The 18,974-nt window shown below is 42.1% G+C and overlaps 1 protein-coding gene across 2 annotated transcripts; it reads left to right on the top strand.

The window, feature by feature from the left end:
• The first annotated feature begins 10,972 nt into the window (after nt 1–10,972).
• On the top strand, nt 10,973–18,968 carry LOC138202050 (testicular acid phosphatase homolog). 2 transcript variants are annotated; one of them, XM_069155740.1, is made up of 11 exons: nt 10,973–11,096; nt 12,336–12,431; nt 13,924–14,010; nt 15,164–15,319; nt 15,596–15,694; nt 16,631–16,726; nt 17,194–17,326; nt 17,601–17,683; nt 17,796–17,902; nt 18,190–18,371; nt 18,604–18,968. In XM_069155740.1, the coding sequence occupies exons 1-11, from the start codon at nt 11,007–11,009 to the stop codon at nt 18,711–18,713; spliced, it is 1,239 nt and encodes a 412-aa protein (XP_069011841.1). In that variant the 5' UTR covers nt 10,973–11,006; the 3' UTR covers nt 18,714–18,968. The 2 variants fall into 2 exon arrangements, with proteins under 2 accessions (XP_069011841.1, XP_069011840.1); XM_069155739.1 differs by having other exon boundaries at nt 18,190–18,691.
• The last annotated feature ends 6 nt before the right edge of the window (nt 18,969–18,974 follow it).

The following is an 18,974-nucleotide window of genomic DNA, read 5'->3' as shown; positions in this document are numbered from 1 at the left end:
AATATAAATGAAGGCTAAAGACACAACATATGGCCACTCTCTTGATGTGCTACATTCGGTGGCTCTGTCGTTGGATTTCAAAGAGCATACTACAGTAGAGGCCTCCTTGTCTGCTTGTGTGAGAGTACATTTCTGCATGTTAACCACGGAACAAATCTTCTTACCTGAACATTACTGTAGCAATGTTTTAGCAGGATGGTGACTCACATAATCGGCACAGAAATATTCCTTTCATACCTCCTAACATCCACAAAATGCGACATGCACAGTTATCATCATTATTATTAACATTTGGAGGAAATGCAGAAGGGTTTTGACGCATCTTAGTATAGTGGCTGTCATTGTACATACACCTGATGCTCTTGAAAAAGGAAGCTCTGTGTCGTAATGTTCAGAAACAAATGACCCCTTTTAATGAAGATCACAAGCTCCAGACTGGAATCTGAATATGTACATACTGGGCAACTGTACCTCCCTGCATTAAGCAGTTGGGCTACAGATGGAGTTCTGACATATGTGTATAATCTGCACCACCCGTCGCTTACAATGGATGCTTTAGTCCAGATGACATTTCTTGGTTTGTTGGAGGCAAAACTCCTGAATGAAATGGATTATGGTATCTGAGACACCAAATTGCAAGACAAGACAATGGACTGACCTTTTGGTCCTTTAAAGGTAAGATGTTCTGTTTGATAAAACAACATAAAAACATCCTGGTCTGCTTTTTAAAAGGAGAGAGAACAGTGTTAAGCACTAGAAAAATTTAAATTTCTTTAACTCAAAAAATATATTTAAAAGAAATGTCATTTTGTGTTTTTCTTTCCTTTTAAAAAAAAAAAAAAGATTTACAGTTGTTGGTTGTATCTCAGTATGTGGTATTATCAGTTTGGGTCTTTATGGATTGTCATTAAATGTCATTTCCCCCCCTACATATTCATTCAGGTACACAGTGTGGCAGAAGAGTGTATTTCTTCAGTTATAGGAAAACCAACATGTGCTTTACATGCACTTCAATGACTGTCATACAGTGACTGAGAGGTATATTATTTCACTGTGTTGCTACTTGTGTGACTTCAAGTTTCCGCTCACTGTAAGGAGTTATTCTGCTATTAGAAACGTATACCACTTTCATTCTTTGTTGTGATTTCATCCTGCAGACCACCAAAACTAACTAAATAAGAAATTAGTTAAAAGGCTTAAAATGACAAATTATGTTGAAAATTGAGTGAAATTTTATAATGAAAAAAATGAAAAAAGAGTCTGAACAACAATTGTGTTTACATTGTAATTTGTTTCTTACGTTTTTTATATATATATATATATATATATATATATATATATATATATATGTATATATTTAGCTTCAATCAGGAAACTGGAAGAACTTTCAAATTAAGGTTAAGGACAGAAACAACCCATCTACTATGTGCACATTAATATCCTAAAAGTAGCTTATTATATAAAGGTAAATTAAAATGGTATTGCAGAAAACGTGGCTGTACAGAACTCAAAGTGCCAGCTGGCTGACAAACTATCACAATTAGAAGCTGTAAATAAAAGAAAAAACAGATTTTCTCTATAATTTTTTTACCTATGAAAATCTATAATTATGAAATATGATTAATTAATTTAATTTAAGTGCCAGAGGTGGGCTCATAATTTTCTTGGAATAAAAGCACCCCACTGATCTATTAGTCTTTGTGGATTGAAATTGTAAAAATAAATGAGTCGACTAATTGATTAAGAAGTCGCTGTAGAAGTGCAGTCACAATATTTTGACAAATTCAACACTAATAGATCCTCTAATCACTACAGCGTGGCAACCGCCTTAATAAATCAAACAGTCCGTCATGTTACATTAGCGCAGTCGTACATTAACCTGTACTGCCATTTTTTATTTGTAGTAAATTTTATGAATTTGCAAACTGGCCAAACAGGTAAAATGAACAAGGAAATCAAGGAAACAAATCACTTCCTTTTAGGGATTCGTTGGACTTTTTCCATGCATGGTGTAAAGAGTAAAAGCAGCTCAGTGGATCTGGGTTATACTGCTGACATCTCCAGAAGAAGAAAATGGGGAAAAAAAAACCGCAAGGCCTTAAAGAGAGACATTATCAGTACTTCTTCTCTGACAGAGCACAGCCTAATTCGTTTGCTTCCCTGTCTCGTATTCTGTTCATCTGTATGCTCCGGAGTTTATTTTAAACCCTGAGGTGAGGTAAAACTGTGTATACTATCACAGATGTCCACTGTGAAGTCCAACCCACATTACAAAACAACAACTTCAAGGGATTCATGCAATAAGAATTGCATCAGTCATGAACCATAACTGTGAATTTGAATATTTTCAGATTACATGTTTGGGCCTTACAGCGTGGAGACACGCATTTGAAATGTTTTGCGATGTAAAGTCATTTTCTTGAATGTAATTGTCTCCGGCTTGTACTCTGGTCTCCAGAGACTTCAGTCCCCATGAGACTTCTTGGACATAATGTTACAGGCTTGTACACTGAAATAACAACAGAGGAGACAGCCTCGGTATAAAATTGTAGAAACGAGGAAAGAAATATTCTTTAACACAATTTGAAACATGTTATTGATATCTATGTTTGCAGCCTTTTCTCAGCTTGTGTTAATAGTGAGAAAACATATGGTGAATGCACAGAAGACTTGGATTTGTCCTCTTTGTGCTACGTTTGAGAAGGGTAATGCTAATATGAATTGTGTGGGGTGGGTTGGGGTGGTCGAGGGGGGGTGAGAGTGAGCAAAGAGTGTGTATGCAGCAGAAAAGAATACATTAATATGCACTAAAGATCAAAGAGAAATGCTCAAATGCAAATACATTTGGAGCATTCTGTGATCTTGGCGTGAATATAATGTGATGCAGTGGGGTAATTTTAAATTAGAAAAGGTGGAATTTAAAAATACCAGTTACATCCCTTGCAGCAAGAAACAACCATAATCCACGGGAGGTATATATATATCAACATAAACCCCCACTTGTAATTTCCAATTCTGTGTTTAAAAAGAAAAGATGATTTCTGTTTGCAAAATGTAACACTCTCCCTGTACAGCCTCATCTCCCTCTGCTCGGTGGTGGTGGTGCAGTCATTTTCTAGAAATCCACAGAGCCTGCACTATCCTCCCCTCTTCCCTGTGCTGTCTTTTCCCTTCAAATTCAATAACCTCCCAGCTGTGTGTTTCTCCAGGGATTCCCCGAGCTCCCCTGGCCCACAGACAGACTCCAGAGTCTGTGGGGAACCTGACACAACATAAACTCCGCTGTGAAGCAGAGGTGTCAGAGTCTGGGCTGCATCTCTGCTGATCGAGGAGCCACGAGAACGCCTTTCATTCCTTCACACTTTTGAGGGTTGCGATGAGAAAAGCATGCGTTTAGCACGAGAGTAGCGTGTTTGTTACGGCGGTGTGGGCAGCAGTCATAGAAAAAAATAAAGCAAGTATAGATCCTGCGTCCTATTTAGGAATTGTTGATATGAAGATGGACTACACAGAACCATCTTAGCTTAGGCTGGGAATCCAAAGTATCATGGAAAGTATGAGGAAAAATACAACAGTGACCCAGTTGGGCTTAATTTGTGTAAGATGGATAAAAGAAAACCAGAGGCCCTTTGATTTAAAGTCTGCTCTTTGTTTAAAGATTCCTTTTTTTGGCTGTTATTACATGAAACTGTTGGCGACTAGAAGCTGATGTTGTCAAAGGAGCGTTCTCACACCGTACTGAACATACTTTGCTTTTGTTTCAGTCTATATCTAGATTCCCTCTCTTCTCTCAGTATCATTAAGAGCCCTGCTGGACCTTTTCACTCGGTGATACGCTTTCCTTTTTCCAACCGAAAGAACTCAATTAATAATCCAGGGAGAGGAGCTAAACAAGCATACCAGAGGGAAGCTATTTTGGTTGGCATGTATAGCTATCTTGCGAGCACTCAGAAGCCCTTGTAACCCCAGACGGTTCTTCACCTCTTCAGGGGATAAAACACTCAAGCTGACCAATAAGACACGTCACCCGGAAAGAGACCTGTGTTTGTTTTTCTCTCCTCTAAATGTGGCTGAAGTGGGTGTGCAGTAGAGGTGCTGTGGTACATGTGTGTGTGGGCTTAGACTGATGCCGACTTATGTCAGATTTTCACGTGGTGTGTGACTTTTATTATGTCATGCCCAAGCACTGTAACAGTTGTATCTATTCATTATTCATTCATTTATGAATTCATATACATAAGTTAATTTAAAATGTTGCAAATGCAGCAGAAAGTTTTGGTGAATTTGTTTTAATGGGTGATAAAAATATCTCTCCCAATGCTAAAAACCAATTGAAAATCTAAAAATACTGTTAAAAACAACACAGTTATATTGCTTCATGATTATATTACGTGTTACCAGAAAAGAAAAAAGAAAAAGATGCCTCCCCAGTGTTACTCTGTAGGCCTATGGTCAGAAGAGCTTTAAAGTAATTACTTTCCCTATTAATATTTAGTTTCCAGCGTACATTGTGAACACACGCTTCCCATGTATTTACTGGGGGAAGGTATGCAGCAAATTGTTCCCCAGTGCATACACTCCCACACACAAAGATGCTCTTCAGGCACTGCGCTGATGTTGTTATTAGATTATTACACTTACTCGGGTATTGATTTACCATAACTGCAGATAGGGGTGATGTTTTTACTTTACCTGGTTAATGTTGTGGCACTTTTAGCGTTTAATGGCACTGTGACTTATGGAGAGATTTTTAGCGTTGTTGATGCCTGGAGAGTATTCATAGATTCAGTCCTGGTGCTGGTTGTTAAAAGAAAAAAAAAAAAAAAAAAAAAAAAAAACGCATGGTGAAGCCTTAGCTAATTAGAACCTCATGATGATGACAAGACATCATATGTTACTGAGCAGGGTCATTAAATAGTCAAGTATAAAATCATTTTTTACATTTACATTACACTAATCTTTTTACATTTCAGTTTTTTTGCAGTTTAAATTGACAAGCTAGACGGTGTGGTACTGCATTCTGTTGAGGACAGTCTCCCTTCTCCAATATGTATGCTACGTTGTGCTAACTGGCTGCTAGCTTCAAGTTGAAAGATTATCTATTAATGTTCACCGGACTACTGCTGACCGCTTCATTCTTTTCTGCGGAAATAGTCAGGAAACCCTGTTTTCATGAAGGTTTGCTCAGCTGCTCTGAATGGGGGACCAATCAGCAACCAGTGGGGGGTGGCTAAGTGCGATGACCTTGAAGCGGTCCAATAAGTATGTGGTGGTGAATGCCGATTGATTACAGGCTGCTCCAATAATTAAGGTGAGGTCTACGCCCGTTAGGATTCAACGATTGGAAACAATCCTCAAAGGAGCGTCACCAGACCCAAATATTCACACAGTGAATTTGGGTCTGGTATCACCAGGCGAGTGGACCTTGGGCTTATTTTGAAACTAATGAAGAAACCTTTAACGAAATTGGCAATGGCCAACATTGCTGTGCAAAAAAAAAACTCGCCAGTTTCCAAACAACAGCTCCTCTAATGTGAGCAGAGTGCAACTTTTTGCCGGTAAATTAAAATTGCAATCTTTTTATTATCATTACTTATTTATACATCTATATTTATTTTCGGTATTGTTCTTGCTCCGACTTAAATTCCTCGATATTTGCCAGCGTTGCTACATCTGGTTGCATCGCTTCATCTCGCTCCACCACCATCGCTATTGTTGGAACTACATTTAGAAACAAACACTTGACTTCATTGCCTTTGTACTTAGCCACGCACAATGCTTGCCGATCGGTCCGCCGTTCAGAGTGACTGAGCAAACCTTCATGCAAACAGGGTTTTCAGACTATAATCACCGCAGTAACTACTGAGACAATGGAAACGAAGCGATGACACATCATTTCCAGTTAAGGCTAACTGCATGAACAAGGTTATAAAAGAACTCTTGAATGCCACAGTTTACACGGTGTCGTCCTGGGTTGTGTGCAACATGGCTTCGCATGAGGTATTTCCTAAATAAAACCAGGTTGTGAAACTTCATAAAAACGGGCAACGGTACAAGAGCATTAGGGGGCGACTAAACATAAGCTGAAACACAGCCGCAGCAGCGGTTGGGAGATATAGGAAGATCCATACTACCAATACCAGATGGTGCAGTGGCTGTCCTAAAAAAATAAATTAAAAAAAAACACCACAGACATATCACTATATATGCATCCTGATGTATATATAGTGAAACGATGCAGATGGTTATCTGTGGGAACCAGTGTTTCAGTCCTCATACAGGAAAAAGTGCTCTCCTTGAAGTCGAACTCTCCACACGGCATCTGAGAAGGAAAACATTGCTCACGAAACCAAACAAATCTGCAAGATCAAACTTTGACAAAGAACATGAAAAGACGCTCGATGAATATTTGCAGCACACTTGTTTGGTAAAATGAAACCAAAAAAAAAAAAATGTTGGGATCAGACGTGTTTCTGAATGTTTGGTGTGGACCTATCCGGCACTTTGACAGTGACCGCGAGAGTGTTTATGGATGCGACTATGAATGCACGTATTGTACAGTGCAAACACTGAATGATAAAAGGACTGAAAATAGTAGAACATCGATCCACAGATTCGGGCAAGAGTGGCATCATCCACGCCCAGAAGGACTGAGTCTTTCTTCAAAAATAAATACAGGCAGACATACAAAATATAAACATGAATGGAATCTCACAATTACAGGGTGCACTGACTTCATTCCTCTGGGAAAGGATTTTGTAATAATTTAATATCTCAGTGATGTTGTACTTTAGGTATGTGTTTTCTAAATTGACCGATTCATGTAAGTCAATAGGTTTTTCTGTCTGATATTTTGTCATCAAGTATAAGATGAGCACTTCAGATGTATTCAAAGGAAAATGTTTGCCATCGAAGAGCAAAAAAAAAGGTGGAAATTCACGGAGATTCCTCGTATGGATACCAAACGGCAGAACAAACTCATCTTTCTATTTTTCACGTCCCCTTTCCTGCCGTTGCGCATATTCTCCTTCTGTCTTAAAGAAGGACATTTTTGTCCCGTGGGGGATAACGATATTGACATCAAGAGACGAGTCGTTGACTGAGAGGACAGCAAGACGGTTGTCACGCAGCAGACGACTCCAGGTAGGCGACCAAACGGCGTAAATGTAACATGTCTGCGGAACACGTGACGGAATATCCGGTCCGGTCCGGGCCGATATGAATCTGAGTTTTGTGCAACATGTCAATCAGATAAACATGTAGTGAGGGGAGAGGAGGGTGGAGGCGCTGCTCTGCGGGCCACAGGAGCTTTGCCGCTCCCCTCACATCTTTACATATTGGGAAATTGATGCAACACCGCTTTGTTCTAATGGCTTACGATATATATGAAGAGATAATGAGATTGTGTTCTGTGCTGATTGAAGGGGGATGATGACATCGATATGAAATCGCTTTGGTCTTCCCGTGGCTTCTGCGTGTATCCCGCGCAGATCCATCTTGGCCCAGTGGGTCATTTGACCGGCGTCAGTTTACGCTCACGATTGAATCACCCGGAACAGAAGCACGTGGCAGTTCAGAGGTGCTCCAGGTAGGAAATCCGTTTTCCTCCAAATGACGCTCGAGAAACGACTGGAAGTGCTGCGGAGCTGCTCGTTCGAGGAGTCAAACGGCTGAGCGTCGGCAGTCCTCGTCTATCATTTTGCGGAAGACGTCAATACGGCGCAAATAGGTTCCCGCTGGCAATTGTGCAAATGTGGATGTGACACGTGAGTGTGCGCCAGCAGGATGCGACAAGAGAGAAATTCACCAACACTTGGCTGCTCTTCTGCTGCTGCTGCTGCTGCTGCTACCATTAGCATTAGCATTGTTCACACATCCCCTCGTCTTAAGGCCGCTTCCACACCCCTCCCCCTCTGCCTCTTCACCCCCCACCTCCCCCACCACCACGTCTCCATCCTCCTCTCCTCCTCCTCCTCCTCCTCCTCCTCGTCCTCCTCCCTGCCTGCATGCATCCTCTCTTTCCTGTTCTCGCTGCGGCGGTGTTGCCATGACAACGGAGAAATGTGGGAATACCTCCGTCCTTCAGAGCGCAGGCGAGAGATAGAGGAAGAGGGGAGAGGATGGGAGACGGACAGAGAGTCCAGGGGTCGACAGAGAGGAGAGGCAAGAGGAGGAAAGCGTTCAAAAAAAAAAAAAAAAGAAAGGCCGTTGATTAAAAGACGGAGTGGGAGTGGCTGTGACTCACTGAACGGACACCGCCACCTGTCACTCAGTTACTGACTCCGACCGTTTGTCCCCCTCCTCCGCCCCCCCACCCGCCCCCCACCTAAAAAAGCCAACCCTCCCATTGATATTCAGTCTCCGCGACGAGGAAGGTGCCACTGATATGTGGAGGGGTGGGCGCCAGTGTGGGTGGGGGTACGTTTCGACTGAGATAGCGCGGTGTCGGTCGGCCACGGCGTGGCTTCACGCTGAGCCTTACGCACGCCATTTGTTTGACGATCCATGTGTTCTGGATGTCTCCATTTGTAGTGAAGCTGCAGTTTCCATGACAACGCCCAGACTAAAATAGCCCCCCCGCCTTTCCCCCCCACCACCACCACCCCCCACCTCTTCTCTCTCACTCTCTCATACACTCATAACTGTTCATTCCTGATCTCGGGCCTCGTTCTGTCTGTCCCATACTGCTCATCTCCATTCATCATATGGATTGAAGCACATGTAAGCCTCCACCCCTCCAACCCCTCACCCCACCCCACCCCCCACCCCCCACACACACACCACCGCCATCATCAGCTTCAACACACAAGCGCGCGTGCGCGCGCACACATTCACGCTCACCACATCTCCTCCCACCTCTTATCTCCCATTTTCAGTCTCTCGGTCGCCCTGCAACAGATTCTGTCAACATGCATCAGCCTCTGTGTTGCCATGACAACGGTCTTGAAAATCACTGCAATTATTTCAACAAAGACAAAAAAAAAAAAAAAAAAAAAAACACACTACAGCCACTTGGGGGAGAGAGGGAGGGAAATTGATGGAGTGTGAGTGGTGTGTTTGTGTTTTATGTTTGTGTGAGTGACAAATGTAGAGAGAGGAGGCGGGGGGGGGGGGGCGTTCAGAGTTCTGAGTGTTTGCTTGCATGTTTAGTGACCCTTCAGTGAACTGCTGTGTATCAATTGCAGCATTTTTCGGCAAATGTGCACATGTTGTTGTTGTTGCTGTTGTCGTTGTTTGTGTGTGTGTGTGTGTGTGTGTGTGTGTGTGTGTGTGTGTGTGCGTTGGCACCATATGGAGAAACTTCTTTCTTTTCCTCCATTCAGACCTTTGAGTATGTGGCTTTGTAGATGAGTGCAGGTGGATTCAGTGACCCGTTTGTACAGGTGTATAGTTTTTCAAAGCCAACCTGTACAATCTACAGTACCAGTGTGTGTGTGTGTGTGTGTGTGTGTGTGTGTGCGTGACAGTGAAATGATTATTGTGCGCTGCTGTGAGATATAAATACTGTACTTTGGTGTATTTGTTTGCTTGATTATTTCTTTTTTTATGCTATTATTCCAATACATTTCACACTGATTGCCATTTAAAGGGTTTTAAATTAGTTCCGACACATGCTGACCGTCATGTTTCATGAGCAGACATTATAATAACTACACTGATAGATTGAAATGCTGTTGTTAATACTATTACTATTACTGTATTTCTGCTTAAAATGTAAGGCTGGTGGTACTTTATAGTTTGCGTTACTGTAAAGAAATTCCATGAAAAGACCACACTTTATCTATAATGGAGTGTTTTTACATTGAAAAAGTCCGGTCCGACATTTAAGCTGCCACTTGCGTGTGCTCTCTTATTGCAGATCATTATCTATGAGACTTAATTTAATATTGAAAACATTTGTTACTCTGACACGCCACCTCTGTAGATACTGTAAATTACTCGTCACGACAGATCCTATCTTACACTTACATCAAATATGGTGTCAACGCTGTATAGCTCTAAGTCTTCACACTCACTAATCCCATTGTATCCCATAAAGCTGCTTTGATACTAACAGATACTTACATGTGTGCTAAGTAAGGGAAAACACTCCAGGCCCTGTAATTTTGGGGCCAAACCCACGGCGGATGACACAGCAAGTTATAATGAGTGTTTGTGGCCCTGGGCCAGTGGCTAAGTGTGCACATGTGTGTTTATTCACGTAGGAGTACAACGTGAGAAGCCAGGTGGGTGCATTCACACTCAGCCTGTTTCTTTGTCTCTGTGCTCCTCTAAAGAGCGTCCTTAAGAAGATGCGACTGTGGCTTTAAAGTAGAGTTATCCACATTTTGAGGGGGGCCGAACCTGTATCCTTAAGATCAAGAGCTGACTCAAACATGTCCGGCAGGGTGGGCTGTCATGTCATGTGCACAGCGGGAGACAGTGATTTGGACTACAGTCGACAACGGAGTAGATTGGGACCAGAAATCCCTGGGGAGAGGGAGAGAGAGAGATGAGGTCAGGTAGGAAGGGCTATAAAAGCACTGCCTAGAACTTCAGTGAAACAGGCACTTGGTGTCAGTCTAGGTAGGACTGAAGATTTGGGATGCACAGCAGCCCACGTCTGTCTGTGAACCATTTGAGTGCAACAGCAAAACGTGTGAACAAGCATGCTGAGGTAAGTGCAGATATTCATTTCTACGGTTTGCTATTTTTTTCAATGCTTTTTGTTGTGCATGTTCTCTTATATATATAATTTTGTATTACATTTAAAAAAAAAAAAAAAAAAAAAAAAGATTAAATAAAGATGACTTAAAATCTGGACATTATTAGTATTTAAAGTATGACCAAATTTAATATTAATCCAAAAGACACATCTTGCATGAACTTTGCTTGACTAAAATCAACAACTATTCATGATATTTTTTTGGTCATAATTAGCTTTATAATGAATGTTTTATGACATTTTTTTCTCTCATATCAACAGGGGGACTTTGCACAGGAAGTAGCGATCAACAAGTCAAAAGATGCAGAAGTTGCAGAAGACTTTGGGCTGTGTGTTCTTCCTCTGTTGCGTCTGCTTGACTGAGTGCCGAGTACTGAAGTTTGTTGTGGCTGTAAGTTTACCCACTTTTTTTTCCCCCCCCCCATCTCCTGTGTACATAATTGAGAAGGGATTTGGACATTTTATTGCTGTTTCAAATTCAGCTGTGCTGGATCAGTGACACATCACACAAGATGTTTGTACAGTGTTATTGACAGCATTTATTTTTTGAATGCCACAATTTGAATATAATCTGGAAGCTACTTTTGCTTGGCATTGTTGCTGATTACACTGTATTTTTCTGCCCAGTGAGTATTATCATATCTGCACTTTTATGTGACAAAGGATTACTTTGAGCCCAAACACCAACAGTGTCAAGCATATCTCCCCCAGACACCACAGCTTTGCTCATAAACCTCTTTACATAACACCTCATTACACAATTGAATCATTTCAGTGAAAATCACACATTCTTCTTATAATGTGTCACTTTTTGAAGGTATTCTGTTGATCTTTTTTTTAACTGTGACCTTATATACCACTTTTGTGTGTTTGTCACTTCCTACTGACGGCAGAGTATTATAATATTATGTTTACTGTCTGTTAGTTTTGCATCTTAATCTAAAGATAAATCTACATCATATCGCATTTACGTTTTGCTATCAAGCAGTTACATTTTTATCAGTTGGTTCCTCTAAATTCCTGCATATCCTCTGGAAATGTGCTTTCATGTCATTGAATTTTAATTGACACATTTTGAGTCACAGTTTGTTTTTTAAAAGTGTTCTATTCTAATCTATTATCGTTGAGTCCTGTTTAGATTGGTTTAGTTAAGATCATGCTAAATCCTAAAACTGTGTTTTTCGTGAAAAAGGACAGTATTGGAAAATAACAATTACCTTTAAAAGCAGACTATGACTTTGTTGACTTGACAATATGGTTGGCTTTTTTTTTTTTCTCAAGTTTTTACACCCACGTTGCTTGTAAAATAAGTTAAGATGTCTGTGGTGTTTGCAGCAGTGAATCAGCTGTGTCCATAATCCAGTTTAATCAACCCTTGGGTTATGTCATTGCTCAGAAAGTGAGCCCTCAGGTTAACAACACTAATGGAGCAGCTCCACTGTCTTGATGATGTCATAAAAATGTCTCTATTGTACCTCAAATCCAGACTGGATTGTCCACAATCACAGGTTTCTATTTATGACTTCTGCCTCAGGGTGGTTATCTTCCTCATAAGTGCACGGTGTAATGGAAAGTACAGGAGCAGCGTGGCATCTGAATACATGTGACATTATTTGTTCTGACTTTGAAGGTGTTCCGACACGGTGATCGATCGCCTATTGAGTCGTATCCCAGGGACCCACATGGGGAAGAAGTGTGGGCTCAGGGCTTCGGGCAGCTGACTGAGGTATTTGGTGTAACTCTCCGTTTGTCATCATTATTTTGTCAAGCAGGATTTTGGGCACAAAACAACTAAATATGGCAATACACCCTCACACTGAAACAACCTGATACGTCAATTTCCATCTATAAGACCAACACGACACCTTAAGTAATTTGACCATTGAAGAGGCGAACAGCCGCACTAGACTTTCATCTTCATGGTAGCGATAATAAACACTAGTTAACGCTGAGAAATGGTTGAAGCCCGGTTAGCTTCAGGAAAAGATCATTATTTGGGTTAAAATAACAAATGTCAGTGTCCTCTGTGAGAGTTCTTTGTTTGATCCGTCCAACGACCCCAAACCTTCTTCCCAAGGTGCACTTCGTCAAGTGCAATTTTACGCTTGATGTTGCCACTCTTGCGCATGGTGGTGTGTGCCAAAAGTGACATCATTCCTGCAGGTGCACGGTGCGCTTTGGTGTCGTTTCGGCTGGTCACAGGCCATCAAAAGTTTTTTGTCACCTGGCGTTCACAGCAGCACCGGTGCATGCAAAACGGTTGAGCAGGAGGTGCAAATCTGTGAGCAGATCCATCAACGAGGGAGCAAAGGGATTTCTAGAGGGCACCGAATTTATGAAAGGAGATTGCTGCAACAACAGTAAAAGATTAGACGTTCCGCAGAAAACTATTAGGAGTGTAGATTGTATGTTTCTCAGTAGCGACACCTTGTTGTTTAGGAGAGAGACGGCACCAAAGGAGATGCACCTCGAGCGCGGGTATCAAACTTCAGGCCTTTTCAGATACGACGCGATGTTTTAATAGCCACAAACAATCGACCGATGTTGTCGTTCTCAGTATGAGGACCAGCTGACGTAAAGAGCTTTTAGTTGTACTTAAAATTCATTCTAAAACACACAACAGCATTTTAAAAACACAACAATACGATGACGAAACCATGACAGCAAAGAGAAAACCCGACAACAAAACAAAAACGCACTTCAAAAAATGTGTTGGTGTGTTTTCTGAAATGTCATTGTGTTTTATGAAGTTTTTGTTGTGCTTGGCACTTTGGGGTCCCTGTACTAGAGTCTATCCCCACAGTGAACAAGCTACCGGGTCAAAGTCTGAACAATGTTAAATAATATACATAAGTCATGAACATCACCTTAAGTAAAATAGTAGTAGTATATTTCACTTACAATGTTACATTATAAAATAAGTTTCTAATAGACTTAAGTCTTTTGATGGGGAAAAAAAAAGTTGGTTGTACAGAGTTTTAATGAAATTCCTTCCTACTGTTCTGCTCTCAGGCAATTAGCTAGTTTACAGTGAATAAACTTATTATTTTATGCTCTTGGAGGCACAGCAGGAGGGAGATTAAATTTGTTATTCTATGTAAATAAGTAGAATGGGGCCATAAATCTGCCAGGGTTTTTTTTTTAGATGAAAGGTCAGATTCTATTAAAAAAAAAAAAAAAAAAAAAAAAATGAACAGTGCTGGACATTTTTCTTTTAGCTGGGCATGAAGCAGCAGTTTGAGCTGGGCAGGTTTCTAAGGAGGCGGTATGGAAACTTCCTCAGCAAAGACTACAGCAACAAAGAAGTAGGTACATTTGCTTATAAATATAAGTATGTGTGTGGGAATTTTTTCTTTTTCCTGTCCTTAGTTAGTTGATGTCCCTGTGAACTAGCGTCATTCAATCCTCCTGTCATGTTTGCCCTCCAACAAGTGAAATCTATGGTGGGTCGCCATCTATAATGGCTGTAACCACACACACTAAGTTAATGTGGCTGACTCACGGCCTTGTAATATGCTGAAACATGTGAGGTAACGTAGCCTCTGGGCTCCATGTGCAGTACAGTTAGTAGCCTGCTGCATGTTCAGTGTGCCCCTGAGCTGCATGCTCAGCATAATGTCATTATGTAGATATTATTTCTGGTTTTCTTCTCCTGCCTTTTTTTCTTTCTTTTTTTAACTTTTTACAATCACTGCCTTCCTTTTTGTTCTCCCACTGTCACTACCCACCTCCCTCTCTCCGTCTCCTTCTGGCTTTCAGTCCTCTTCCCCCTCTCTCTTAAATAACATGCAATTACCACAAAAATAACAGCTCTTCTCAGTACCTGTCATTGGCAATTTGTCGCCCAGCTCTCAGTCAACTTGTACCGTACCTTTCCCTGTGCTGCCGCGTCTGCTTTAATTTCACAAAAGGGGTTGAGAAAAAGAGAAGCATTCTCGGTATCACAGGAACATCCAACCTTATCAGCGTGATTTACTGTGTGCAAAAACCTGACACAGAGTGACAGAGAGATATAGATGAGCGAAGGCTGATGTCAGAAGAGATCACCGCAAGACGGATCTCTTCTCTCTTCGGATCCCTCCTCCTCCCTCCCTCCCTCCCTCGCTCATTCATTTGGATCTCTTCTGACTCCCCTCCTCTTTATGTTCAGGGAATACCTCGGCTGACTTGGGATAAATACAGCTCATTCATGACACACTGCTGCTTTGCTTGGTGCATTTACTTTGCATGTTTATTAAATAAAAATAGAAACTGGGAAAAAAAAAAAAAAAAAAAAAGTCTCTGCGATTGCAGACGCAGTTATTTTAAATTTCTAAAAAGCTAGTTAAGACTGATTTAGCCATTTGGAAGAACACAGCAGAAAGCGGTACTCATGACGAGTTCAGCAGCAGCAGCAGCAACAGCAGAAGCAGCATATGCATGCTACGTAATGCCATGTTCCCTCCATGTTCACCACAGTTGTATGTACGGAGCACCGACTACGACCGAACTCTGATGAGCGCCCAGGCCTGCCTCGCTGGGATGTTCCCGCCGACCACACGCCCGCCTCCCATCACGCCCCAGTTACTGTGGCGGCCTGTTCCAGTGCACACCATCCCCAGGGCCCAGGACAAGGTGGGCTGCAAAGCCACACAAATATTTCCCCTTTCCCACAACAGCAGCTGTACGCAGCGGAATCCAAGCCTGGCTAAGTTCATTGAAGTGTCTCTCTGCAGCAGCTCCCTGTTGTTGTCGGCGTTCACCTCGGCTGTGAACCCGCTGTGCTCAAATTCCCCACTGTTTTTAAAAAGTGTGAAATGAACATATAATTGTGCCCGGAAGACTTGCGGTACCTGCTGTAAACATGCATTATTTCCACTGATGCTTGGCTGCTGTTTTCGATTTCTCAAGCTGTTGAAGTCTCCGGGCAAAGACTGTCCGAGGTTCAGAGCGCTGATGACGGAGACCTTTGAGAGCGAGCCGTACCAGAGGTTCCTCAGGGCTCACCAGGTAAGACGAGCCGCACAGAGAGAGAGACGGGCCGTCTGTGCTGCAGCTCATCCTCAGCATCTGTTCAGTGACGCAAATGTTCTACTCGCTTGTTCGTTTCGTCTTCAAAACATCACTTTCCCGTTGAGTCATGTGCCCGTTAAACAGAGGGGGAAAACTTGCCAGTAACTCTCGTTTCATATCCCCAGACTTGTATAATCCAAATTACCGTGAACAATTCTCTTCCTCACCTCGGCCGCTTCTATTCTGCGCCTTGATTTGTAAATGAAACTAACACGGTAAAATGCACATTTCAGTGAAATATATACTTCACAGTTGTTGGGTGCCAACGCAATCAGCACCTCCAGTGGACGTGTTAGTTATGCTGCAGACATCGTGTCCTCTCAGTGATTTTTCTCAGGCAGGGTGACTCCAGTGCCCACAAAAAGCTGCACGGTGCAATTTCTCTCACATTCTCGGAGAGACATTAATTAACGGTTGGGTTGAATTAGATTTAGAATTACAATAAAAAAGGTTTTAATTAAACGGAGTCCCATGTGCTGCCTATTAAGGTGGTGTTTGAGATCAAGCCAGGGGCCTCCTGCATTGAATTTTAACACCCTCTGCTGGAGGCACAATACCTGCAAGGTATAGGCTAGATGAACTAGATTGGTACCTTTTTTTTTTGCCACCATGCTGTTTGACTAAAGGTTAAATCAACAGCATTAGTAAACTATTCCAGTTCATCAAATTAAGCAGCTAATTTGTGCGATTTTGAATTATAAACACCTAAAAATAGATTGTCGCTCAGTGTTCCTGCCAAAACAACCGCAAAAAAAAAAAGAAAAAAAAAAGTTTCATGTTAGTCACATAAACAATAATTAAAGTGTTGTATTCCCCAGATCATTATTATCCACGGTTTAATGTGATGTTCTTACTCGTTTCTTCACCATGCAGTACTTCGTAGAGGGTCTCTCCAACCACACCGGCTACCCCGTGTCCAAACTGGTTGGGAAGAAAATATGGAGGGTCTACGACACCCTTTCCTGCCAGGTATAATATTTCAAATTAAGCGCATGAACAGACACACAAACAGTATGAAACTCGTCTACTCCTCGTATTATTCAGATTACAGGTTCTTCGATCTCTGATACAAAACAGCAGCTGCAGGGGAGTGAAGCCGAAGGCGAGGCTGCAGAGAAAAGGGGGGAAAGGGGCGGAAGTGGGGGGAGGGGGGGAATCATTTCCAGACATACATTAAGACATGAATAGGGCAACATATTGAAATGATAATTAAAGCATTATGAGATGGGTGGATTCTAGGCCAGGTTGAATACGCTCATTCACACTCGCAAAATGAGCATCTGTTATCTTCAGACTGGCGCTAAAAATAGAAGGGATAATAGAAACGATGAAATGCAGCCATGTAAAACCTCGTTCGTTGCCATTCATGTGTTGTGTAATGTGATTATTAGCGTGATGCCGGATAGTGAGCACTTTTCTTCTTTTTTTTTGCGCAGAGGATCCATAACTTGACTCTCCCACGCTGGGCCACCCAAGACGTCCTGGACACCCTGAAGAGAGTAGCATCCTTTGAGGTCACGTACAGCATCCTCAGTCACAAGCGAGGAGAGAAGGCCAGGCTCTCGGGAGGTGGGGGCTCACATTAGCAGCAATTAATTAAAAAAAAAATGTGTTTCTAATGTTACTGCTGGCCGAGGCTTTGTTTATACCTCTGACCGTGTAATGAGCAGGGTCGGGTTTCCCAAAAGAATATTAGCACATATGAGCTAATGCGACAAAAAAAATAAAATAATAATAATAATAATAATAATTTACGAGACAAGATACCCAATAAGGTCAAAAGGATTGTCTCGCTATCTGGGAAAAATTAATTTGCACTGTTGACGCTGTGTTAATTTACCAGGGGTCCTGCTGAATGCCATCCTGGGGAATTTCTCAAAGGCAGTAGAGCCAGGGAGCACTCTCAAATTCATTATGTATTCCGCTGTAAGTTTGGTTGTTTGGGTCCTTGCACACATTTATAATCTATTGCGCAAACTGCTGTTTTCACATGCGCGCCTCACCTCCTTATTGCTGTGATGCTTGTTCCTCATTCAAGCATGACTCCACACTCATCACCCTCCAGGCAGCTCTGGACGTGTACGACGGCCTCCTTCCTCCTTACGCTGCCTGTCAGCTCTTTGAGTTCTACCAGGAGTATGATGGGTAATGACTTCCTTCCAGTTTTACTTCATGCTCTTTTTTTTTCTTCTTCTTCTTCTTCTTCTTCTTCTTCTTCTTCTCCCTATTGCATATTCAAGTAAGCTATCTAGGTCAGATGCCCAAAACCACTCCACATTTCTGAGCATTTCACCGTTTACTCGCACAAATACCTTTCCCTTTTGAATTCCATGGGAATATGGCAGCCATCCAGGACTGCGATGGTCAAATTAGCACATGATACAATCCCCTTTATATAACACGCAATTGTATTCATCCTAATAATTACCCAGATCCTATTCTGTGGAGCTGTATTACCGCAATGACTCCCGGCGCGACCCGTACCCCAACCCTGTGCCAGGATGCAATGGACTGAACCCCTGTCCTCTGCCCATGTTCACCGAGCTGATGAGGGGCGTCATGGCGGAGGACTGGGAGGTCGGATGCGGGTTTAAGACAAAATGGTCAAGCGCAGGTGAACAAGTCATATTTTATATTCCCGTCCATGTCTTTTCTCTGCTGCACATTATTATTTGGCTCTATTTAAATTCATATTCAAGCACTGTCAAACTGCAATATATTTATTCCAAGATTTACTTTGGGAACCAGTGCGGTGATTTTCAGAGCAAAACTAACTTAAAAAGATGAGCGCTTTTGGAAATGTTCCACATTTACATGTACCTAAACAGAAGTGATGTCTCCCTCAGGTGTGATAACAGCTCTTGCAGTGGCGGTGGGACTCCTGGCAGTGGCGCTGTTGTTCAGTATTGGTGTGGCGATCCACAGGCGGAGAGCACGCTACTCCAGGGAGGTGTAGGGCAGACGACTGTCACACAGGCGTGCCAAAAATACAAAAACAAGCTTCCCAACTTAAGCTGGAATAATAATGCACTCTGTATTTTAATCATTTAGATCCTGACTGTCTGTGGAAGAGGGGACGGTGGCAGTGTGTGTGTGTGTGTGTGTGTGTGTGTGTGTGTGTGTGTGTGTGTGTGTGTGTGTGTGTGTGTGTGTGTGTGTGTGTTGTTTGGGGGCTCTTTACCTCTTCTGTTTGAGATGAAATAAATTGAATACATCC

This window comes from Embiotoca jacksoni, unplaced genomic scaffold, assembly GCF_022577435.1.
Source record: "Embiotoca jacksoni isolate LCO1_2020_lvr unplaced genomic scaffold, fEmbJac1.0.p SCAF_20, whole genome shotgun sequence".
NCBI classification, from domain to species: Eukaryota; Metazoa; Chordata; class Actinopteri; family Embiotocidae; genus Embiotoca; species Embiotoca jacksoni.
This window is presented reverse-complemented; position numbering and strand designations above follow the sequence as displayed.